The 21030-nt window shown below is 36.4% G+C and overlaps 1 protein-coding gene across 2 annotated transcripts in view; it reads left to right on the top strand.

The window, feature by feature from the left end:
- Positions 1–21030, top strand: part of PSMD14 (proteasome 26S subunit, non-ATPase 14) — a 49091-nt gene that overhangs the window by 2858 nt on the left and 25203 nt on the right. Inside the window, exons 2-4 of one of the 2 annotated variants that reach the window (XM_074594549.1) lie at positions 1057–1107; positions 3273–3360; positions 6326–6377. In XM_074594549.1, the coding sequence (XP_074450650.1) occupies positions 6330–6377 (48 nt within the window). In that variant the 5' untranslated portion in view covers positions 1057–1107; positions 3273–3360; positions 6326–6329. The remainder of the gene's footprint in view (positions 1–1056; positions 1108–3272; positions 3361–6325; positions 6378–21030) is intronic. The other variant, XM_074594550.1, reaches the window with a different exon arrangement.

Below are 21030 nucleotides of genomic sequence, written 5' to 3'. Positions count from 1 at the left end.
GCTTAGTATGTAGTCTCAGGTGGAGAAACTGAGTTACTAAAAATGAAATTATTTGCATGAAATCACTCAGTGTACAAACTGCAAAGTGTGGAGTGAGTAGACCTGAGTCTAACCTGATACTCTCCCCACTAATAGGGCAGTTTAGTAGCCAGTGTTTTCTCTTCCATGTATGTTGAAGGTAATTTTGATTATTTTTTTTAAATTTTTTTTTTACCAACTCAAAAGTTGTCAGTCCAGGAGAACCCTCTTTCGTTGAGGGATTGCATCATAGAGTGTTAATGCTAGATAAAAATAGTGCACTGTAGTGTGAAACTCATGTGTCTCATGCAAAGGGATACAGTAATTTAAGACACTATTTCAATTCGACTTCAAAATACGTGCTGAAACATGCCAAGTATAAGCACAGTAGCTATTGATTTATACCCACATGTATATATGCATTTCTGTATAATGTATTTATATAATTTCATCCCTATGTTACCTAAGGAAAAACTTCATTATTAGAAGTCAGCATTTAAGTTAACATTTGAGTCAACATTATTACTTGAAAGTAATAACCAACAATTGAATGGTGAACCAGAGCTCTCCAAAGGGACAACTCTTGCCAATTATTACAGTAGTATTATGAACAAATACTAGACGTGAGTTTTTAAAAAAAATTCCTTTTTCAGATCAGTTCTGAGATGCTCTATGTATACTTCCACTGCATTATTAATAATGACAGATTTTTTCCCTTTTGAGGCCAGGACAGTTAAAAGAAAATTACAATGATGGAGGTTTGGGTTTTTTGAATACCATCTGAGGTTTTTTAGCTGATGTGTTTCAATCAAGGACATACACAAGCAGAGAAGTTACTTAACTTTTTTGAAGCCATCAGTGATCACATTGATCTCGATGAGTGCACGTCATCCAAATCCTGCAGTGCACCAAAATACAAATTCATTATGATTATAGATTATAACTGTCTGCCTGCAATTTTCCGGTATGGATATATGATATGTGTACTCACTTCCTTAAAGCTTCACTTAAACAGAGACTGTTAACTCTTCCTTGCAGACAGAAGGAAATATTACCAAATACTTTTTGCTGACCTTGGAAGGAAAGGAGGTGAGATTTACTGTGAACTGTTTGTTTACTTTTCTCTGTTTTTTATATATTTGTAAGTTTATATGTATGTGTGTGTATGTATATAGGGGAAAAAACAACAGGCAAGTGTGTAATCAAAACTGGCCTTTTGCACTTTGCAGCAGCAAGGGGAAAAATTCTCAACTATAAGTTACCACGTGGTGTGCCTCCCCCAGGGATCTCACAGAGATCTGTTTCTTTAATATCGCTGTAGGAGGTGGTTAAAGGGAATGCAAGATCCCTGGGTGGCTAAAAGTGAATTGGGTTGTAACTCTGAAGTCCGCTTGTGAACTGGTGGCAGTTCTGTTGCAGCCTGTGCTATTATAACTGCTGGCTGTTGTGGTCCTGTCTCATCTGATCTCTCCTGGACCATTTCCTTGTGCGAAGCTGGCAGAAATGTAGCAGCTCTTCTTTTGACTTGTTAGTGGAAATCCACCCCAACCTGTCAGCACTGAGGAACTCTGACTTGTTCTTTCTCCTCTAACTTTCCAGGAAGATTAAGACATCTTCCTTTGCTCTTCTGTTGTGGTTTAACCCCAGTTGGCAACTAGGACCACGCAGCCACTCACTCGCTTCTCTGCCCCCCTCAGTGGGATGGGGAGAAGAATCAGGAAAAAAAAAAAAAAGGAAAAATTGAGGGTTGAGATAAACACAATTTAATAGGACAGCAATCGAAGAGAAAATAATAATAGGATATACAAAATGAGTGATGCACAATGCAATTGCTCACCACCCAGTAATTGATGCCCAGCCAGTTCCCAAGCAGCAATTTCCACCCCCGCCTCCTGGCCAGCTCCCCCAGTTTATGTGCTGAGCATGATGTCATATGGTATGGAATATCCTTGTGGCCAGTCTGGTTCAGCTGTCCTGGCTGTGTCCCCTCCCAGCTTCTTAGGTGCCCCTCATATTCTTGATGGCAGGCCAGTATGAGAAGCTGCTGACTTCTCATACTAGTATGAGGTAACTATAATAATATAATATATTGATATATAATGATAGTAACTAAAATATTAGTGTGTTATCAACATTATTCTCATCCTAAATCCAAAACATAGCACTATATCGTCTGCTAGTAAGAAAATTAACTCTATCCCAGCCGAAACAGGACTTCTTTGAGATAAGGTTCAGAAGGGTATCTGTTAAATAACTTCAGTTACTTAAAACAAACAAAAAAACCAAAAAACACAACCAAAAATGCCAAAGACATTCTTTGGGCAGCTTTAGCTTAAAGAATGATTTGACATAAATGTCTTCTGGAGTCTGGACTAGCGTTAGAAGACCTCTTTTTCTGTTATGCCAAGACAACTGTTTCTGGGATGCAGTGTGAATCCTTTCAGAGAAGCGAACAGGGTTAAAACCAACGTTTTTGTTAGCCTATCAGTTTACTGCAAGGCTACACAAATGGCTGTCCTGGCAGTACTGAGAAAGCAGCATCAAGTTGGTAAGCAGCAGCAGCAGCTTCCCCACTGCTCCTTATGTTAACATTGACATTGAAAAAAATGTCTATCGGATCGTGGCCACAGATCATTTCACAGATCGGTTTTAAAACACTACACTACAAATGATTGAGTGGATGCAATTAGTGGGCAGTGTTCTCTGGGAGGAAAACAACACGACTTTTAACTCCTAAACTGAATGTGAAGCATTCTTTCTCAACTTGAATTCAGGCAAACCTAAAGGCCTCAGACTTTCCCAGTCACACCAACTGCTCCTGCAGAAATAGACAAGAAAACCATCCGTACTTGCAGACTGCTCGTTGCCTTTGTGGTTAAGTCATCTTAGCTATGGCAAAATCTTCTACAATAGTAATAAAGGACCATAGTTTCAGTTTCTAACAGCATTTTAAATTACTGATATGCTGTAAGTTGTTTAAACAGGTTATTAAAGTACTTTAGTCTTCCATGTCATTTTGAGAAACTTGGAAACTTCTTTCAGTGTTACAGATACTTGAGCAAGACATGGCATGTACCACTTCCAGGGATTATATGATACAAGCCAAAAAACAAAAAAAGTGTTCTTTTGGTTATTCGTCAATGGTGCTTTGTCCTTTTGTATGTCATCAATGTAATACTTCTTTTTACATGTGGTACTGTTTCTAAATTTTACTGGGTTTCTGCCCTTCCCCTGCTTTCTATTTCCTTCTATAGGAAAGAGACCTACTGGCATCATCTTTATAGTCAGAAAGTGGGAGCCGCTGCTGAGTTTGTTCTGCGATCACCCCTTGCTGAGCACCAGGTTAGAAATGCATATTTGCTTTGTTTGTAAGTGCTGAAGTTATCTTAATTAAGGTCTAAAAATTTTGCTCAAGCTGTTTTAAGGTTTACAAAAGCATTATTTCGTAAGCAGATCTATGGCTGAAATAATATTTGGTCACAGTGGATTAACAAAAATTAAAATTAGTTTTAATTTGGATCGCTAACCTAAATTCTTCAGAAGTTTATGAACAAATATGTTTAGGTCTAAATATACTATAACCTACTAAAACAATTCCATTTACAAATAAGAAAGTAAAGTATTAGTTGCCAAAACTCTAACCAGAGCCATGGAGCTAGTGAAATAATTTGTGGTGCATCTAGAAGTGGATTGTGGAGATTTTCTTCCTGTGCTATCATCTTGAGAATCTGAACATCTTCAGTTTGGTGGCTAGTCTGTGATAGTTAGGTGGGAAGTGTTATATCCCTCCAGTTCTGTAAGACAATGAGATTTTGTTGTTCCAAACCTGGAAAGTTATGCTGATCAGTAATGAGTTTGTGTAACTAATCAGTCTAATCCAACTTTAATACAGCAAAATGTGCTTCTATAAATGATGTACTATTCTGTTGGGTTAGAAACTGGAATAAATTACGTAAAGAAAATATTAATGATCTAGAAAAAAACTATTGTTTTTCACTTGCTAAAGTGAAATGTTAATAGGTATAAGATTTGTTATTCAATATTATTTCTTAAATGTACATAGGTAATGTATCTCATCACCTTATGGAAGCTGCTGTAGTTGTAGGAGAGGCCAGTTTTAGGATTACCAGTTGTAGAGACTAAGAGTTTCTTAAAATAAATGTACAACCGTGATTGATTAAAATCATAATTTTGGTAGTTTTAATCTACTTCTCAGCTACTCTTCAGCCCTCACTAGTGTCATGAAAGATGAATCATTGTGGGTTTCAATGGAGGAGTACCTACCACAAAGGGGTAAAATGAAATGGAGTTGGCGTTAATTTGTACTCGTGACTGCTTTATTGGAGCCATTTACCGTGTGCTTACATAATACCTTTAAATGGCAACTTAACCTTTCTGTGGAAATCCTACAAATTGATTTGGAATTTATTGTAGTTCAGGATAGAAAACTGTATACACTTTGTGTGCAGCCTTTGCCTGTAATAAAGAAGCTTGGTTTCAATGACTTTCTGAAAAGAAAAACATAACCATTGACCTTTAATAAACTTCATATTAATTCATATAGTGACAAGGTAGCTTTAAGAAAGTACTTATTCGTAGTTGAGGCTGCAGTTGTTGGGTTTGCACATTCTACAGAGTCAAGGTAGTGAGTCAACAAACTAATAGCTTGCTAGAGCATTAAACTAGGAAAGTGAAATTAACAAATAGAGCAAGTGTTACTGATCCATGTGTCTGAAATTGGTAAAATTCCATACATGATTAAAGTAGGAGTTAGATAATCTTGTCCACTGTTAGCCTTAAATGCTGCCTCCCTGTGTGTTAACGAGAAGCTTAAAATACTTGTTTTAAACTTAAACTGAAATAAAGCCTGTTAGTATCTAGCCAGTAAAAATATTAACAAATTTCTGAAGGAATAATGAGATGACATTTACCTTCAACATAAAGACTTTTATTTTTAATATACAAAGCAAATCTATTTTTCATGGTAAGTTCAAAGTTCCGTTGCATAATTAATTTTAAAAGAAGGTTCTTGAATAAGTATTGTTAATGCAGTGTATTGGAATTACGTATATAATTTTCTTACAAGTAATGTAACATTTTGAGGATGAATGTATTTTGGAAATGTCATTACTTGCTGTTCTCAATTGCTATTAGAGCACCTGAACAGGCTTCATAATGTATTAAAACTGGTGCAATTATGATCATAGTGTCTGATGCTTTACTTTGTATCTTCTACTTCACAAATAAAATAAGCCAGTAAAATTTACTAATTTCTGTAAGCCTTGTAACTGGCTTGATTTGCTGAAAGCAGCTGTTTAAAAAGTAATATTCAGTAGTTTTTGTTTATTTTATCACATAGTTTTGTTGTATAAAGCTAAGTAGTTGAAAAAGCCAAGTAAACAAGATAAAAGTCTGTTACAGTTGGGACGGAACCCTTACTTAGATACCCACAATTAAATATTAGTTTGCTTTTCAACAATAGAAAGTGAATAAACTGCAGACAAACATCAGTGTAATTTTTTTTTTAGTCGGGCACCTTAACAATTTTTATTCCTGGAGATCACTCATTTGAAAGTTGCAAGATAGAGAAAGAGAAGTTTTTTTTTTTTTTGAGGTAACAAGTTAGTTACATTGATTGGAATAATCTTACACTAAAGCAACGGCACATGCAACACTGGGAATGTATTAAATGACTGCACTGTCACTAGTGTTCTAACTATATACACATTAAATGTTTACTTTACAGTATTTCTTTTAGTATAATGAGTTCATTAAAAAAAAAGCTTTTGATGCTAATTCAGAGATCCATAATCTGCTCAGTGTCTTTCACATGTAGTTTTGATGATAACTGACAAGCTGTAAGTTAATTAGCGCAGAACTTACTAATGAGGATGCTAAAATCCTTACTTTCACATTTTTATTGATGCTTTCTGAACAAATTGGAGTAAACTTGATTGTATATCTAATAAGTTTTAGGCACTTCCTGGATGTAGGTGCTGTTCTTAAGCAACAAAAATCTCCCAATTAACTGAATGATAGGAAAGTTTTGAAAAGTTTGACAAGAGTGCTTGTCTTCAGAAATGGGGATAACCCAAAACCAAAGCAATAAAACAAGGTCTGTTAATTAGCATGGAAGACAGCTTCTTGAATTAATATGTGGTGTTAATTAACAGGAAGTCTGATGTTGTGTTGTAATTACCACCAATATTTTTGACATACTGAGTGACTGAAGGTGAATTATATAGATAGCAATTTAGTAAACACTTCAGAGCTTGGGAACGTTTTTCCTTTGTTTCTGTTTTTTTAGAAATATGGATAGACTTCTGCGACTTGGAGGAGGTATGCCTGGGCTGGGACAGGTTAGTATATAGCTTGTCAATATCTTCTCTTTAATATTAATCAATTCTGGAATATTGCTTTTTTATGTTTAAAAACAGCATCAAAAAAGCAGAGTTCATAGTAATAATTCCTGACTCTAGGGGATGTAATGTTAAGTGTATGCAAATCATTGTTACAGCCTGATTGGGGTTTTTTTGTCAATATGAACTCTTGTGCTGGCACTGAGTTTACAGAATGTTTATAAACCTTTCATTTGTTGTCTGAACACTTTAAAGTTTGGATTGAAAAGCCTTGGAAACACAGAATAAAATTTAAAAAATCAATTTCCAATAATACGGATCTTCAGAATGTGAAGATTGTTCTAAATGGCTGAGCATAACAACTTGCCCCTTCATAAATTATATATTTTGGTCCTTGGATCATACTGTGATGGGCGTTATAAGATACTGAAGTGTATGTAAGTTTTGTGAGGTAATTTAGGTTGAATGTGTCACTTGCAGGTAGTTGTAGCCACCTCTATGTGTGTTTTATTGTGTCTTGTCTTGTTTGTTTTGTCCTCACTTCTGTAACTCTGCTCAAAGCAAAAAGGCCTCCCTGTCAGCTGTCCCATTCTGGTGGGAGACCTACACCCATTGTATGGCTTACCACTGAAGCAAGTCCTAGTGCTTTTTTCCTTGGCCAACTGGTGTGGCCAGCAGTCTTCAAAAATAAAATCAAGCTGCTGTTATTACATTGTGCTGACTACTGTGGATACAGGAAAAAAAATAATTAGGAACTTCTTTGTCTGAGGCTTGTAGGAAGAACTATTTCCTTAAGGAAAGGGCTGCAGTGTAATTTTCTTTGTAGCCTTGGCTGGCTGCAGTAGCTGACCTTTCTGTTCTTTCCTCATCTGCCTCAGGGACTCTGTTCTAAATTGAGAATCCAGACTCTTGTTCTTCTGGAGGGATCAGTTCTGTTTGTCTTAGGCTTCATGATGTTTGTGTGTTTGCTTGTGGGATGATTAAAATTGCTAAACCCACAGCTTCTTTTTGTTCCGTGTAGTGTGTTTGTGTCCAGTATAACTGGGAAAGGAGTGGTTCAATACTGAAGCATTTGGTGAAATATTGTAAGCTGATTTAGAGCCTCTAGGTGTTTTGCCAAATAAGCTGTAACTTTTGGTGCATAATTTTTTTCCTTTTTATAGCTAAAATTCTATTCACGCTCTCTTAGTGAATCTTCAAGCAGCCCTCAGTTATTTTTAGTTTCACTTTCTTAAACAGTTATTTCTCTTGTTCCTCTGAGCTGCCAGCCTGCTTCATGACTCTTCATTTTTTTAACATCTGCGCAGTCTAATCACTCAAGCTTTCACTTCTTAGTCCTCTCTGAACTTGACGCATATCAAAGCTGTTTTTCAGATTTACAGTTAACTCTCTCTGCTGCTTTCTGAATTTCTCAGCTTTAACTTAAAGCTTGCTAGAAAATTGTGGCAGACAATAGAACATAACATTCAGAAGAAGCTCGCTGAACTCCTCTGGCAGCTTTGGCCTGCAAAGCTGCTCTGTGTTTGTTTAAATATGGAATTGTCTCTTAAATGAATTGATGAGTATGTGTTGGATTAAAAAAAGGTGGAAAACTGAATTCTATTTATGCAAGTTGCTGCTTGCACTGGCTATCTCGACTACTTTTGTAGTCTTTTGGTTTATTGAATCAGCAGGAAGGCTTTTCAAAAATAATAATTTTATATCCTTAAAATATGGTGTTTCAATAGACCTTCAAAGCTCACTTCTGTTCTGAAGATTGATTGATTGATAATTGAGATTGAGAGAGAATCCAGAGTGAATCAGATGGCTTTGAGGTAGAAGAGAGAAGTTGCGTATTTCTTGGACATACTTTGTCTTGCTAGAAAGTAAACAAAGTTATTACCGTTCATTTGTGCTAGACTGTTTTAAACACTGTACAAAGCTTTTGTTTTTCTTATTGCTGTGTCATAGATCTTCTGTCTTCAGAGGTTTTACCTTTAAGGTTGAACATAGTAAAAACATCTGACAGTCATTCTTGCTAACACAAGAATCATTTGTGTGTATAGTCTTGTAGAAAAAGAGAAGCATTTTCAAAGTAATTTTATAACTCAGTTTGGGATTATTTTTTTTCTTGTAGCTAGATCTTTGCTTAGAAAGAGATCTGCATCACATAAAGTCTGCTAACAGTCCATTTGATTTGCTTTGTAACTAATGTTCAAGTTAACAGCAAATGCTTGGTCAGCACAGTTCCTATTTGATCTCTGCCAAGGAATTCTTTCTTACTGACTTGCCTTATCTTCAACAGCAGTCACTTGGTTCTTTCCCTTTGGTAAAAGCACTTCTTCTGTTTATCTTGTTTGGAGTTTTTGTTTGTTTTCTTTTTTTAATTTCCAGACTCAGATATGTTGTCCCAAGTACTCTTTGGATTCATGTTTTTACAACTTTCTTTTCAAGTCTTTTGGTGTCTTGTATTCCACTTGAAAACTGCTTCCAGTGAATTCGTGATTCTTCTCTTTTCTTACTAATTTGCTCCGTAAGTGTGCTGTTGAGTGGCTGATTTGCCTTCAGTTTTGAAGAATGTTGTTGTTGGTGCTAAATTCCATTGACTGTAAGCCTGTCTTCGTATGGCTAATGAACAAATCTTTAAGGAAGTGATCTTAGTGATATTTCAACAATAAAATTTCCCTACAGTGACTTGTGGCTTAGAAATTTTGAGCCATTTCCTCTCTTTTAGTCTTAGAGGGACAAAGGACTGTATTCATTGGGCAGTGGGTGGACAAGAGAGGAGGGAAGAGAATCTGGTAGCTTTTGGCATCACATAAGCCATCCACAGTATTTTCTGGCAGTGAACTTGGTCATTGACTGTTTTCTTTGTATGGGAAAGTACCTGTGTTTAGTTTTGAGCTTGATACCATAAATAAGACCTTCTTTGCAACACTACCTCATGCAGAAATTGTTTGTGTCTTATGTGCCTGGTACTGTAGGCATTTGAATTTCTGCTCCCGTGATATACACATAAGAAGAATGAGTGATTTAAGCTTTTTAAAAAAAGATGTGGAGGAATGGTTAAAGTTTGACAGTGTTGCAACGTCCCAAACAAAATGCATATTACTTTAATTTCCCTTCTGTAGTTTGTCGGAGTTCAGACTTTGGCAATGTCTTTGTTTTTCTTCTCTTGTATGGTTTCCTCTGCCCCTTGTCATGTTGGGTTTTTTTAATTATTATCTTCCCTCTCCTAGTTCATTCTTTTCCATCTCTCGCTGTTCATCTCACTGGAATACTGCCTACCACAGAATTTCACTAGTGATTTAATACTTCGCTTTGCATTGTACATTTGCTGTAGACAAATTAACAGGCTTTGTGGGGTATTTAAAAGCTTCTACTTATGTAGCAGGCAGGAATTTGGAGCAACACTCCTCTTCATTTTGTACGCAGAACTACTGTTTGCTAGTGAAATCAGTTCCACATATGCCTCTATTAGGCAATCCTACTGGATACTGTTTAAGAGTGTGAGCAAATTAAGTGCATTTTTAGCAGAGCTCTCTATCCCTAACACTTTGAGAATAATAATCCAAGGTATACAAGTTCTTGTCCATGCTAACACAATCCTGTCTATTTTTTTGAATCCAGATGTGATAGGCAGCAGTGAAATAATTAATGACACTTTTAAAATGGCGTTGAAATAATTTTTCATTACTTTATATATTTTTAAAATATTCTTTTACATTGCTGTGTTGGTGCAGACAACTGTTCTAGTGCAATAAATGGAAAATAAAACTGATTCTGTATTTCTGAATTAACATATTTTATGGCAGAGGGAAAGGGAAAAAAATCCAAATGGGAAGGGAGGGAGAGACAGAGAAGTGACCTGTGTCTTATAAGGAGTGTTTACACCTTGACTTGGAATATAGAAAATAGAAGTGCAGATAGCTATTTTATTTGAATAATGGACTTGCCAATTAGCCATCAAGTGCTTCCATCTGTGAAATAGTTGATCAGATGGGTTAGCTGGGATGTTTCCAGATTAGGGCATTGTAAATGGCACTTGAAAACTATCACTTTGATTATGAGGTTTCAAGCATTGCACTGCTCGATGCTGTGGAACCTTTTTCCCTCATATTATCATGGTTTTTTAGAACATGCTGATCCCATTTAGTAAATCCATGGCACCGTGGGAACTTGGGAGACCTGCCACTGATCTAAAGTTCTGTTTCATCTGCTGATCTATCCAGGATGGTTGTTAGAAAAGAGCACTACTGGCTCAGTATTTTGTGGGGCTTCAGAATAAGAGTTGGTAATCTGGCAGGCAAAGGAGGGTCAGGCTCAGTGTAGTTCATTCCCAATTGACAATTAAATGCAAGTTTCTTCGAGCTACTTCATTAAGCTGATGTGTGTCTTGAAGTAAATGACATGTTCTAGCTGGGTAATCTGAATCCTAAGATTCCCTATGTAAAAAACAAAAACAAAACCAAAAAAAACCCCCAAACAAACAAACACCTCAAAACCCAAACAAACACCCCTATCCCTCCCCCACAAAAAAAGCCCCAAATGCCAAAACCCCATCCAATATCTTATTGAAAATTGGTTTGGTTAATTGATTCTTGAAACAGGTTGGGTTTTAGTTTGAAGGGTGCAAACGTATTGTCTTTAATGTAATGAAGTGCTTTTTCCTTTGGAAAGCTGTAGAGCGTTTTGGTATGTTGCACCTGAATGACCTTTTCCTTCCTGTGTCTCCTGGGTGTATGTGCTTTATGTGGTTTGAATTGTGGTGATATGCTAATGTCTGTTTCTCACACGTATTTGAAGCTTCAGATATACTCCTTTTGAGAATACTCTACCAGGGGAATAAATCTGAATTATAGCTCTTAAAATTGTGCATTGTTTCTGTGCCATTGCTTCTGAGACGCTTTCCAGCAAAGTTCTCAAGTACTAAGAATGTTAATATTTCTAGAATTCTAGCATACCTCCCAGTAGATAAGATGGTGTACAATTTGGGTGGTTATTCCAGTTCTATTTTTTTCCCCAGAAGGTATCAACCCATTTAAAAAGTAGAGAAGCCTTCTCAGTGACAAACACTTTTCATCCATTAAAAACATCCAACATCAGCTCCCGTAAAAAGTTCAAAGGACTTAATCCATTGCCTGTGTTATCTCCTGTAGAAAGTCTCAGCATCGGTTTATATATCCAAAATGTATGATTTTGTTTTAAGGAGAAAAAAGAACGCCTTAGATGCAGCGAACTGTGCTGTTTTACTTTCATTGACTGGGCTGAGTATTTTACTGCATCGGTTAGTGTTTTAACACAGGGCTGTTCAACTGAAAGCCTCATATAAAATTTAGGGTACCGGTGTGGCCTGGATCTTCTTACACTGGAGCTGATGATAGCTTCATGGGGGGCATAGGCTTATTTGAAAGTGATTGGGCATCGCATCTACGTTTGAAACACAGTTGAGTGATAGTAACGTGATTTATATCCAAAAGTGCTAATGGGAGAGGGAGAGAAAAGCATGCTAGATTTGGGTTTAGGAACAGTCCTATGACTGTACTTACAACACAGTGTGTACTTTGTGCTATAAAAGCTGCCTTAAAGTATGATGGGCTGCGCTATCACAAACAAACAAAACTAAAAATAACAAAGCTAGTGGGTTGTGCCTGAGCATTATCAGTTTCCTCTGATCTACTATTTTCCTGTAAACTCTGGAGAACATTTTTAGCTGCCTCCTCTTGGCCTCAGATCTTAAACTTCCTTATTTCTAATAATTAGGCAATTAGCTTTTCTCTTCTCAATTTAATTGCCAGTGCAGTCCAGCCGACTTTCACCAGAAGAGACAAAGGAGCTTGGACAAGGAAATGAGTGTAGCCATAATGAGAAAGAACAGGGAAAAAGACTAAACGAGAGCAGACATCTTTGCCTTTTGCATTACACCTGTTCACTTGAAGTGTTCCTTTCTGTAGGCTGGAAACAGCCTCCTTACAGTGATCGATTTAATTTATTTCTCTTAGAAATTGTTCTTTCTGAAATCCCATGCTATTGAATACTAAGTTGCAATGCTACTATACAGCACCTTTGAACAAGGGCTTCTGTTTTCTTCCTGTGGTGTAGAAGAATTCTCTTCAGATTTTCATAGAAGTTTGAAGTGTTGTTCTTGTGTTAATAGTGGTGTGGGGTTTATTGTTTGTTTTTAAAAAGTGTTACAAACAACTAACCTCCTGGCATATTCCCACTGAGTCTCCCAGTTCACCTGCTTGTGTCCTGAGGACCAGCTCTTCACAACAGAGAGCCTGTAGGCATATAGAACCTGGTGTGTTCTCTTACATATTGAGTAAATTCCTTTTAACTGCTCTGCTGCGCAAAGTGTATTTTAGGGTGAACTCAAGACAGCACCCACTGAGGGCTGCCTTGCTTTCTTGGCAGAACTGTGTCTAGAATAAGGTAATCAAAAATCTGCATTAGAGCAAGACTTCCGGAGGCAGACAAAAGGTACAAATGCTGACTCGTTACCTGCCTTGAGGCTCTCATTTCTAAATCCCAATACCTTCTGTAATGGTGATAGGAATAGATAACAGGTTAATCCTGGTTTTATTCTGGAGTGAAACTGACGTTTGTATTTTCTGGATTTTCTTTTCTCCCAGTAGCTTGAGGTTGGGAAAAATAGTAGTTCTTTTTGAAAACGTGTACAACATTACTGAGGATTTGTTTTGTGTCCGTGATCTTACGGCTCTTTGATAAACCATAACATTGTCATAGAATCGTAGAATGGTTTGCATTGGAAAGGACCTTTAAAGGTCATCTAGTCCAAATTGTCCTTATGTTCAATAATGACTATTAACTACAGTGACGCAGCATACCTTCCCATGCTTTTTGCCTGTCTCAATGAATTTGTAGATTGTATGGGATAAAGAGAAAGGAAACACCAAAACCAGGAAAGATTACACTTAAGCGGCAGTTTCATTGCAACAGTTGCGTTGGGAACACTGCAGAAAGTCTGACTATTGCAAATTGTGTCAAGATGATATATGTAAATAAATTTATATCATGAATACACGTTAATATTGGGTAATAAATATCTATTTCTAAAAAAAAATCAGACTAAGTAGAATGACTTTCTGTAAAGTACAATTTAGTAAAATTAAGCTTATCTGACCTCAAAATAAATTCAACTAGCATCATTTGATGCCAGATCCTGGTAAATATATTTTTTTCCTTAGTAAACTTTAAGCCTCAGTCTTCAAGAATATTTTCAATGGTAGTATTGGAAAACAGGAGTGCTGATTTTTATAAAAGACCTTTTAAATTTTTTGCCAATTTTGGGCAATGAGATGAGCAAAACATCTTACACTCTATAGGTATCTGGGAAATCCTGCACGTGCTGGTGTTGGTGGGTTACCATACCTCTTCCATGAAACTCTTCATGGTGCAAGAAAGATTACCAATAGATGGATAGGACAGAAATATAAGCTAAACCTTGGTGGCTTCCTTTCTTTTCTTATTTTCTTTAACTGCAATTCTGGCCAGGTTCTCTGTGGAGTGTCCCAGTGAACTAGAGATTATTTTTGTTTGAAGTTCTGCTTAATTTAACTAACAAACAAACAAAAAAACGCAACAAACCACAGAAACAAAAACCCCAAACAAACAGACAAGGTACATAGTAAAGTTTTGGCTCTGCACGGAAGAGGTGTTTGCAAACTGGTGATCCCAACCAGTTTAACCAACTGCTCGAAGCTATACAAAGTTCTATGTTCTGTAATTTTGGTTTCTGAAGAGGAGGGGAGATGGGAGACATTGTATATTTCAAGTCCATCTATATTGCTGTTTATGGAGCTCTGTTGTAAATGTGAACCTGGATAAATTTTTTTTAGGAGACAGGATTTTGTAAAACACACTGAGGATTTTTTTTTTTATCTAGCCTGTTAAGGTTTTTTGGCAGATATTTTTAATTTAAAGTAGCAATTGATGCCATAATATTTCCCTAGTATCTCTACTCCATTTTGGAGGCTATGAGACTGTCTATGAGACTAAACATATTACTACAATTTTTATTTCATCTGACATATGGTGTAACAAGACAATGTGATCCTTTCAGAAATCTAGGCTGTTTGTTGAGACTTATGGTATTTTGTGGTCTGTTATGTATGCTTGATTATAATTGGTATAAAAATGGGCCTAAACATGCAAACTGTTTAGACATAATGCTAGTTTCAAAATATAATCCTGTTGATGTGGAACTAACTGTAAAATTTTGTGTGTACGAGCTTGAAAACTGCAATAAAATTTCAAATTTGTTACTAATTAGTGTGTGATTCACAGTGCAAAATAATATATTTTTCCCTTTTTACGAACTCTTTGATTTTTTCAATTTTTTTTATGAACTGGATCATTTTCTCTGTCATGACTGATCATGTTAACTTCCAGTACTGCAGAAAATGCAGTACGTGGCTTCTGGTGCTTGTCATGACAACGTTGCTAAAACCACTGAGGTGCAGGGATAATATGGCTTACTCCCTTCACCCCTTCCACTGATGGGAGTTACGAGTTGGTATTTTCTGTAAGTGTATTGTCTCAGTACAGGAAAAATTGTTCCACAATCACAATTTTGTTTAGATTTTTAGGTTTAGTAATGTGTAAAAAGCACTATGCTGATCTAAGAAATCATTTATTCATTATGTCACTATATCATCAGGTTATACCACTTACTGACAAAGGGTAAGTAGAGAAGAACAGTGGTACTCTGGTGAACTTCTAAGGTCTTTTTATTATCACTAATACCTCTGCCGCCTCTGTACACTTGCTTGAGTTTATGTCCTCTCTGCAGGTAGTATTCTGTAATGTTTTTCCCCTCGTACAAAGCTATACGCCACCATTGGGTTTACCTCCACAAAATGATAGTTTCAAGCTCACTGTAAGTGCCTGATCTTTCCACACATCCGCTAATATGAGAAATTATTGTTTTACAATGATTGTCATTGCATTTATACCCTAGTTGCCCTTCTCCCCCCCACCTACATAATAAATATCATGATTATCTGAAACACTTCTTTTGGAGGAGGTAGAGAAGGGAAGAAAAAGTGGGGGGGTGAACAGTTCTTAAATTCAAAATAATGCAAGTTTTTTCTGTCTTGTTTTTTTTAGTTAATCTTTCTCAATTGTCTTTAGATATAACAGCTGAAAATATGTACTGAAAGGGTTAAGTCGGCATGAAAGAATTCATTTCCACTTTAATGACCTAGCCTTGCTGGGTTAGGACGATGGGGAACATGCTTCTGACTTGTACTCCTATTGCCAATTAACACCTCCTATAACAGGTTGCCTCAGCTAGTCATTGAAGCAGAGGCAGTAGAAATAGTTTACATGCAGCTTGTTTTTCACACTAGTTGTTTAATACTCGCAAAATTAAACTATTAAAAGGTTCTTTCTTAGCTTACTGGGAAAGAAATAAACACTATAGCGGTCAGCGTTCGCTTGTGTGTCCTATGTTCACATTTAAGTTGTTCTGATTGCAAAACTAAAAAAAAATTATGATTGTAGCAGTTCTTATATTCTACACAGAAATATGTTGTTTGGTGCAATAAAGGTAAGATTTGCTCTACAGCACTTTAGTTCACTGCCTTTTTTATTACAGTTGCCCTTGCAAAACTGGGCTTCTTGAAACAGCTATGATGTATTTCAAAATCATCTTTTGTGCTATTAACGTAAAACCAGAGCAGTGTTTAAGATCCATTTAAACAATAGACAATGCCCCAATTTGTGGAACATTTCTCAGTTGCTTGTGTAATTAATCCAGTCGACTTTCTGTACCTCTTTGAATAAATGTAAAATAGTACAAATAAAGAGCAGTGCTCTAAAATGACACTTTAGTTCACATTTAATCAGCAGGTATTTTAATAACATAATAAAATTGGCTAAATAATTGATACCAGTTCACACTAAGAGAAAGGTGGAGTAATATACCTAAAAGTGTTAACAAATTTGCTAAAAGGCCTGAGTAGATAACACTTCAAGGCGTTAGTTTTTATCCTGTTAGAATGGCAAATGCCTTTAACACTTCATCAACAAGGGCTGCCCAAGTAAAGGGCTGCTTTTTATATTGGATCATCTCTTTACCTGTTTGAAACAAAAATAATATCATGCATAATTTAATATTACAATGTAATCTTCTGTTCATAACTTGAACGTGATTCTTTTCTTATTACAAAAATTGCTGAAAAAAATTAAGCAAAAAACCCCCACCAGTATTTTCATAGCAGTAATTTAATTTTATCAGTTATTATTGAAATTGGAATTCTGCTGTTCTAAACAAAAACAAAACCAGAGTTTGGTTGGGTTTTACGAGACGGCTGGCCATCAAGCTGCTCGTTTCACTGACTGACAGCATGTATAGTTGATTCAGAAGAAACATCCATTTTCAGTAAGTAGTACAATAACAGTATTTTTTTAGAACAGTTTTTGAATTTTAGTAGTGGCCGTATCCAGCTTATACAGGAATGCCTGGGAAAAAAGAATGTTCAATATTCCTTGCAGTTTCCAAATACCTTTTTTTTTTTTTTTTTTCTCCAGTTCCCTAAGAAATTATCCAATAAATCTGTGGGCAGGCAGAATGAAGGCAGTATTTGCTGTTTTGCAGTGAGATGGACAGTCTTGCAAAACTCTGTGTGCAGTGGGAGAACTGTCTGACCTTCTTTGAAGACCATAATGTAACCAAAAGTACCAGCAGATCTTTTGCATTGCAGATACAAATGCTTTCTTGTTTGGGTTTCCGACACCAGTTAATTTAATTTGGTACTCTGCTTCATAAGGATGGTGCTCCTTTGTTAAAGTTGGCAGGCAGTGAAGTTTATGAACAGTGATAATAGCACATGCTGTGGAGGGTCAGTGTAAAATACTTTGCCTCCATGTAGAGATTAGCTAATAAAGTCTTTCTTCCTCTTTGCTTCATGGAAGAAATGCATAAACTTCTGTGGAAGACTAGCAGAAACAGGCCAAAGAAATCTCAAAACGTGTGACCCCTAGTGAGCTCCCACATAGTGTGTAAGTAGCACAGAGAAGCTGCGGCTGTCACTCCAAGGCTCTGTTATGTTATCAGCCATTTGTGGAAAAAGAAGTGGTCAGACATGGAAGTAAACTGGTTCCAGTTTCCAGATGTCTGTTTTTTTTCAAATGGCATCATCTGAAGCCAGGTATACTACTTGAAAGACCCAAGATCTAGCCTGTTGGTTTTATCTGTTAAATCCTTAAAAGTTTTAGGTAAGAATTTGATGAACTTTGGGTTATAATCTTCTGTAGAAAGACAGGTATGTGCCTATAGTATTTTATGTGCCAATTTATCTTTGGTAGAAAAGTAACGTGAAATTAAACTGTTGTGAAGGTGGATTCTGGACAGGTTTTGACCTATGGATCCTTTTCTCCTCAAAATTCCAAATTGGTACATCAGAATCATTTCAGACTTCTCTTGAGCAGTTAATTTTAATCTATATTCAAAACTAAGGAATATTAACATGAAAATTAATACACATAATTGGAAGTTTCTTCTTCTCATAATTTAGCTAGTAATTGTAATCTATAAGGAGAACTAGAGCTTGAAGTGAAATAGTAAAGTTTGCAGTTAATATCTCCTAACACTGAGTGTAGTCACTTACATGTATATTTAAACTCAGATTTAGTGTGCAAAATCATTCAGAGTGAATACTATGGCTTAAAAAAAAACCCACAAAAAAATAAAACATGCTAAGCAAGTTGATTTACACTAATGGAGCGTTTATTTATGAATTAGCAACATTTCCAATACTGAAAATGAGTTGTTGGCTATGGGTGTTGGCAGCTGGAGAGAGAACTTTTAAGTTTTGAAAACAAACTAGAATGCCTAAAGGATTGATAAAGTACAATGCCTCTTCTCACCAAGGTAAACAAGCATTTGAAAGCTCCAAGGAGTATAGAAATAATAAAAGAAGGAAAGATTCAGAATGAGTACAAAACTAAAGCAGGGTGTCACCTTTGCTTAAACTACAGGTAATTTAGTTGCCTTGTTACAGAAACAAGATGTAATAATGTTTGTCTCCTCCCTGTAAGTGTTGAATCTACTGACTGTTTTTAAAATAGGAAAAGTTATGAAGAATAATTAAGCTCTTACAAGTTGTGAACACAGGTGCCTACACGGGGGACAGAGACGTGATTAATGCCTGGGCTGCAGGAAGGGTGTCAGTGTTACCTGCCGTCTTAACTGACATTAGAGGTTCCATACGGGAGAGTCTATTTAAGAGCCATAGTCTGTGGAATAAACTTCAGTTCAAGCTCCTGATTTTTGAGAAGGTAGTCTCAATGAAACATCAACATTAGCCTTCCAGAAATCACAGACCTACTTATGCTAGTTTGGGGGAGATTTTTTTAATGCTGCTCTTTATTTTAAAAAAAGTACTGAATGGTGTAACAGGATATTTGCTCATAGTGAAATGTTAAACAAAATCTGGGACAAATGTAGAATGTGTATGGTGATTACAGCATGGATGTTAAGGTTCTTCCGAAAGCAGAAGGTTACTGTGTTTGTACTTTTGCCCTCGTTTCAGACTCTTTCTGGTCTAGAACCGGTAGAAAATTGGAAGAGAGCTTTATGTATGAAGAAGGGGGTTGTTATCAAACTCATACATTTATTTTAATTAAACCCCAACTAATTTCTGCTTCATTCTTAGCAATGATTAAGTGGAAATATGAGTCTTTGTGCTTTCCAAAGTATTAAGACTTCTAATTAAGACTAAGTAAAAAAAAGATCATTTAGAATAGACTTAAAGCAGGAGAGAGACAGTTAAGAAAGTAAACTTACATGTTTATGGAGGAAAAAAACCATAGTAACAATACCAGAAAATCATTGGGCGTTTGAAGCTTCGTCAGTCAATTTAATTGTAGTAAACTTGGAATAAGTGATTCAGGTGCCCTGTGCATCTGGTTCTGTGAGATGTTCTGAAGGGGTGCTCGTAGAGTTTTTCATCGTAAGTGTTGGAGGAACACTTCTCCACTGGAGCATCTTACTGTTGGGCTGGGGGTAGTCAGGGAAATACTTGATGAAGAGGTGAAATTGTTTAAAAATGAGCCTTTGGCTGAGAATATTGTAGAAGATGGAAAGTTAAACCTGCTGGAAGATTGCTGTTGGAAAGCCCAAAGTATCAGAAGAATTAGCAATGAGTACTAAAAAGTGAGGAAGAGCAAATATCAAGACGTGATGGTCAGCATCACGTCAGTTGGAAATAAAGGTTTGAAGGTGTTAGGAAGCAGTTGTGGTTGACAGAGATCCATGAATGTATGTGAGTTTCCAAGTACAAGGATTGGATTCAAAATAGAAGGATTGGATCTGGAGCTAATAGAGGAGGAATTAATTGACATTTGGGGTGGGGACTCAAAACTGAATTTTCTTACTGTCTTTAAAGCATTCTGAAGACTAGGTAATGTTTTTCTGTGTGTGTAAAAGTGAAAGTATGCAGAAAGGGCAATTACTATACAAATTTGATATACTGTTTGCTCATGTTCCTGGTTTTGTCTTCAGGAGATGATGGCTTGTGTCAATGGCTGTCTCTGTTTGACGTCATGTGGATGCACGTTGTACTGAATTTTTCCACATTAAGTGAAAAATCAAAAATTTATTTGTTTTTTTGGGGTTTTTTTTACCAATTTTGCTTATAACTGGAATCAAAGTTCTAAATCTACAAAATGCGTAAAAGCACCATTTTTTTCCTCCTTTAACTTAATGTGGAGTGTCTTTTTTTTTTTTTAACCTTACTCCACAGTTGCTGCTTTGCCCTTCTAAGTTTACATCACTTACTGCATAAGTAACCTTTTGTCTTTTCAGTGAAAATTTGTTGTACACAGTTTGGTAATAAATAATGATGTACTGTTAATTGGCTGTAATGAGGTACGCTGATACAGAATTCTGTATATAAGAGCAACATGTCTCTTGCTCCTCTAGAAAGGGACATTTAAACTGCTGCCTCCTGTGTTTTTCATTTTCAACAGTACACAGAACCTGTTTCAACCAATCATTCACACCTGGGACAGTTGTGCTAATTTTTGAATAACTACTCATAAGGCAAAGAGCAAAGTATTTTGTTCACAGCTTTTCCACCTAGGGATCGGAGGTCCGTTTTTTCTCTCACTGTACCGGTGTATCTGCAAAGTACTCCCATAGCCTTTATCTGCAAGTCCTCTTTAGCTGAAAGCTGATGAAGCAAAGGGAAATTGCTGTTTGTGTTGGTGCCAGTTAATCATGCTAGCCCAGCAGCATTTACATTCACACCACTGTAAGAAACACATAGTTAATTGGAGAACTGGCCGTATTTTACAGCTGACGAAGGTTAGCATTGCAGCAAGGCAGACTAATGGAAACTTATCTGACTCTTAGACTGTATGTCTTGTAACAGGTTTGTACCCAGTGCGATACATGCCAGTTTTTTATTTGATTCTGAAAGGATTGCTCTTTAGATTGGTATTGTTTTGGGATGGGGGAGACGGGGGATGATGGCTAGGTGACTTGTATTACAAAACAGGTTAGTGAAGGAAGGTGCTGTAAAGAAGTGTTTGGCGTTTAGGTGTGCTTTTTTGTTTTGTTCATAGGAACTGCATCTTAACACACAGTCACAATTATATATGCATTTTTCTGTGAGTTTTGTAATATGGAAAACAGAAGAAAATATTT

Source organism: Larus michahellis, chromosome 7 (genome assembly GCF_964199755.1).
Source record: "Larus michahellis chromosome 7, bLarMic1.1, whole genome shotgun sequence".
Taxonomy (NCBI): Eukaryota; Metazoa; Chordata; class Aves; order Charadriiformes; family Laridae; genus Larus; species Larus michahellis.
The sequence above is the reverse complement of the archived record's forward strand: the minus strand, read 5'-3'. Positions and strand labels throughout refer to the sequence as shown.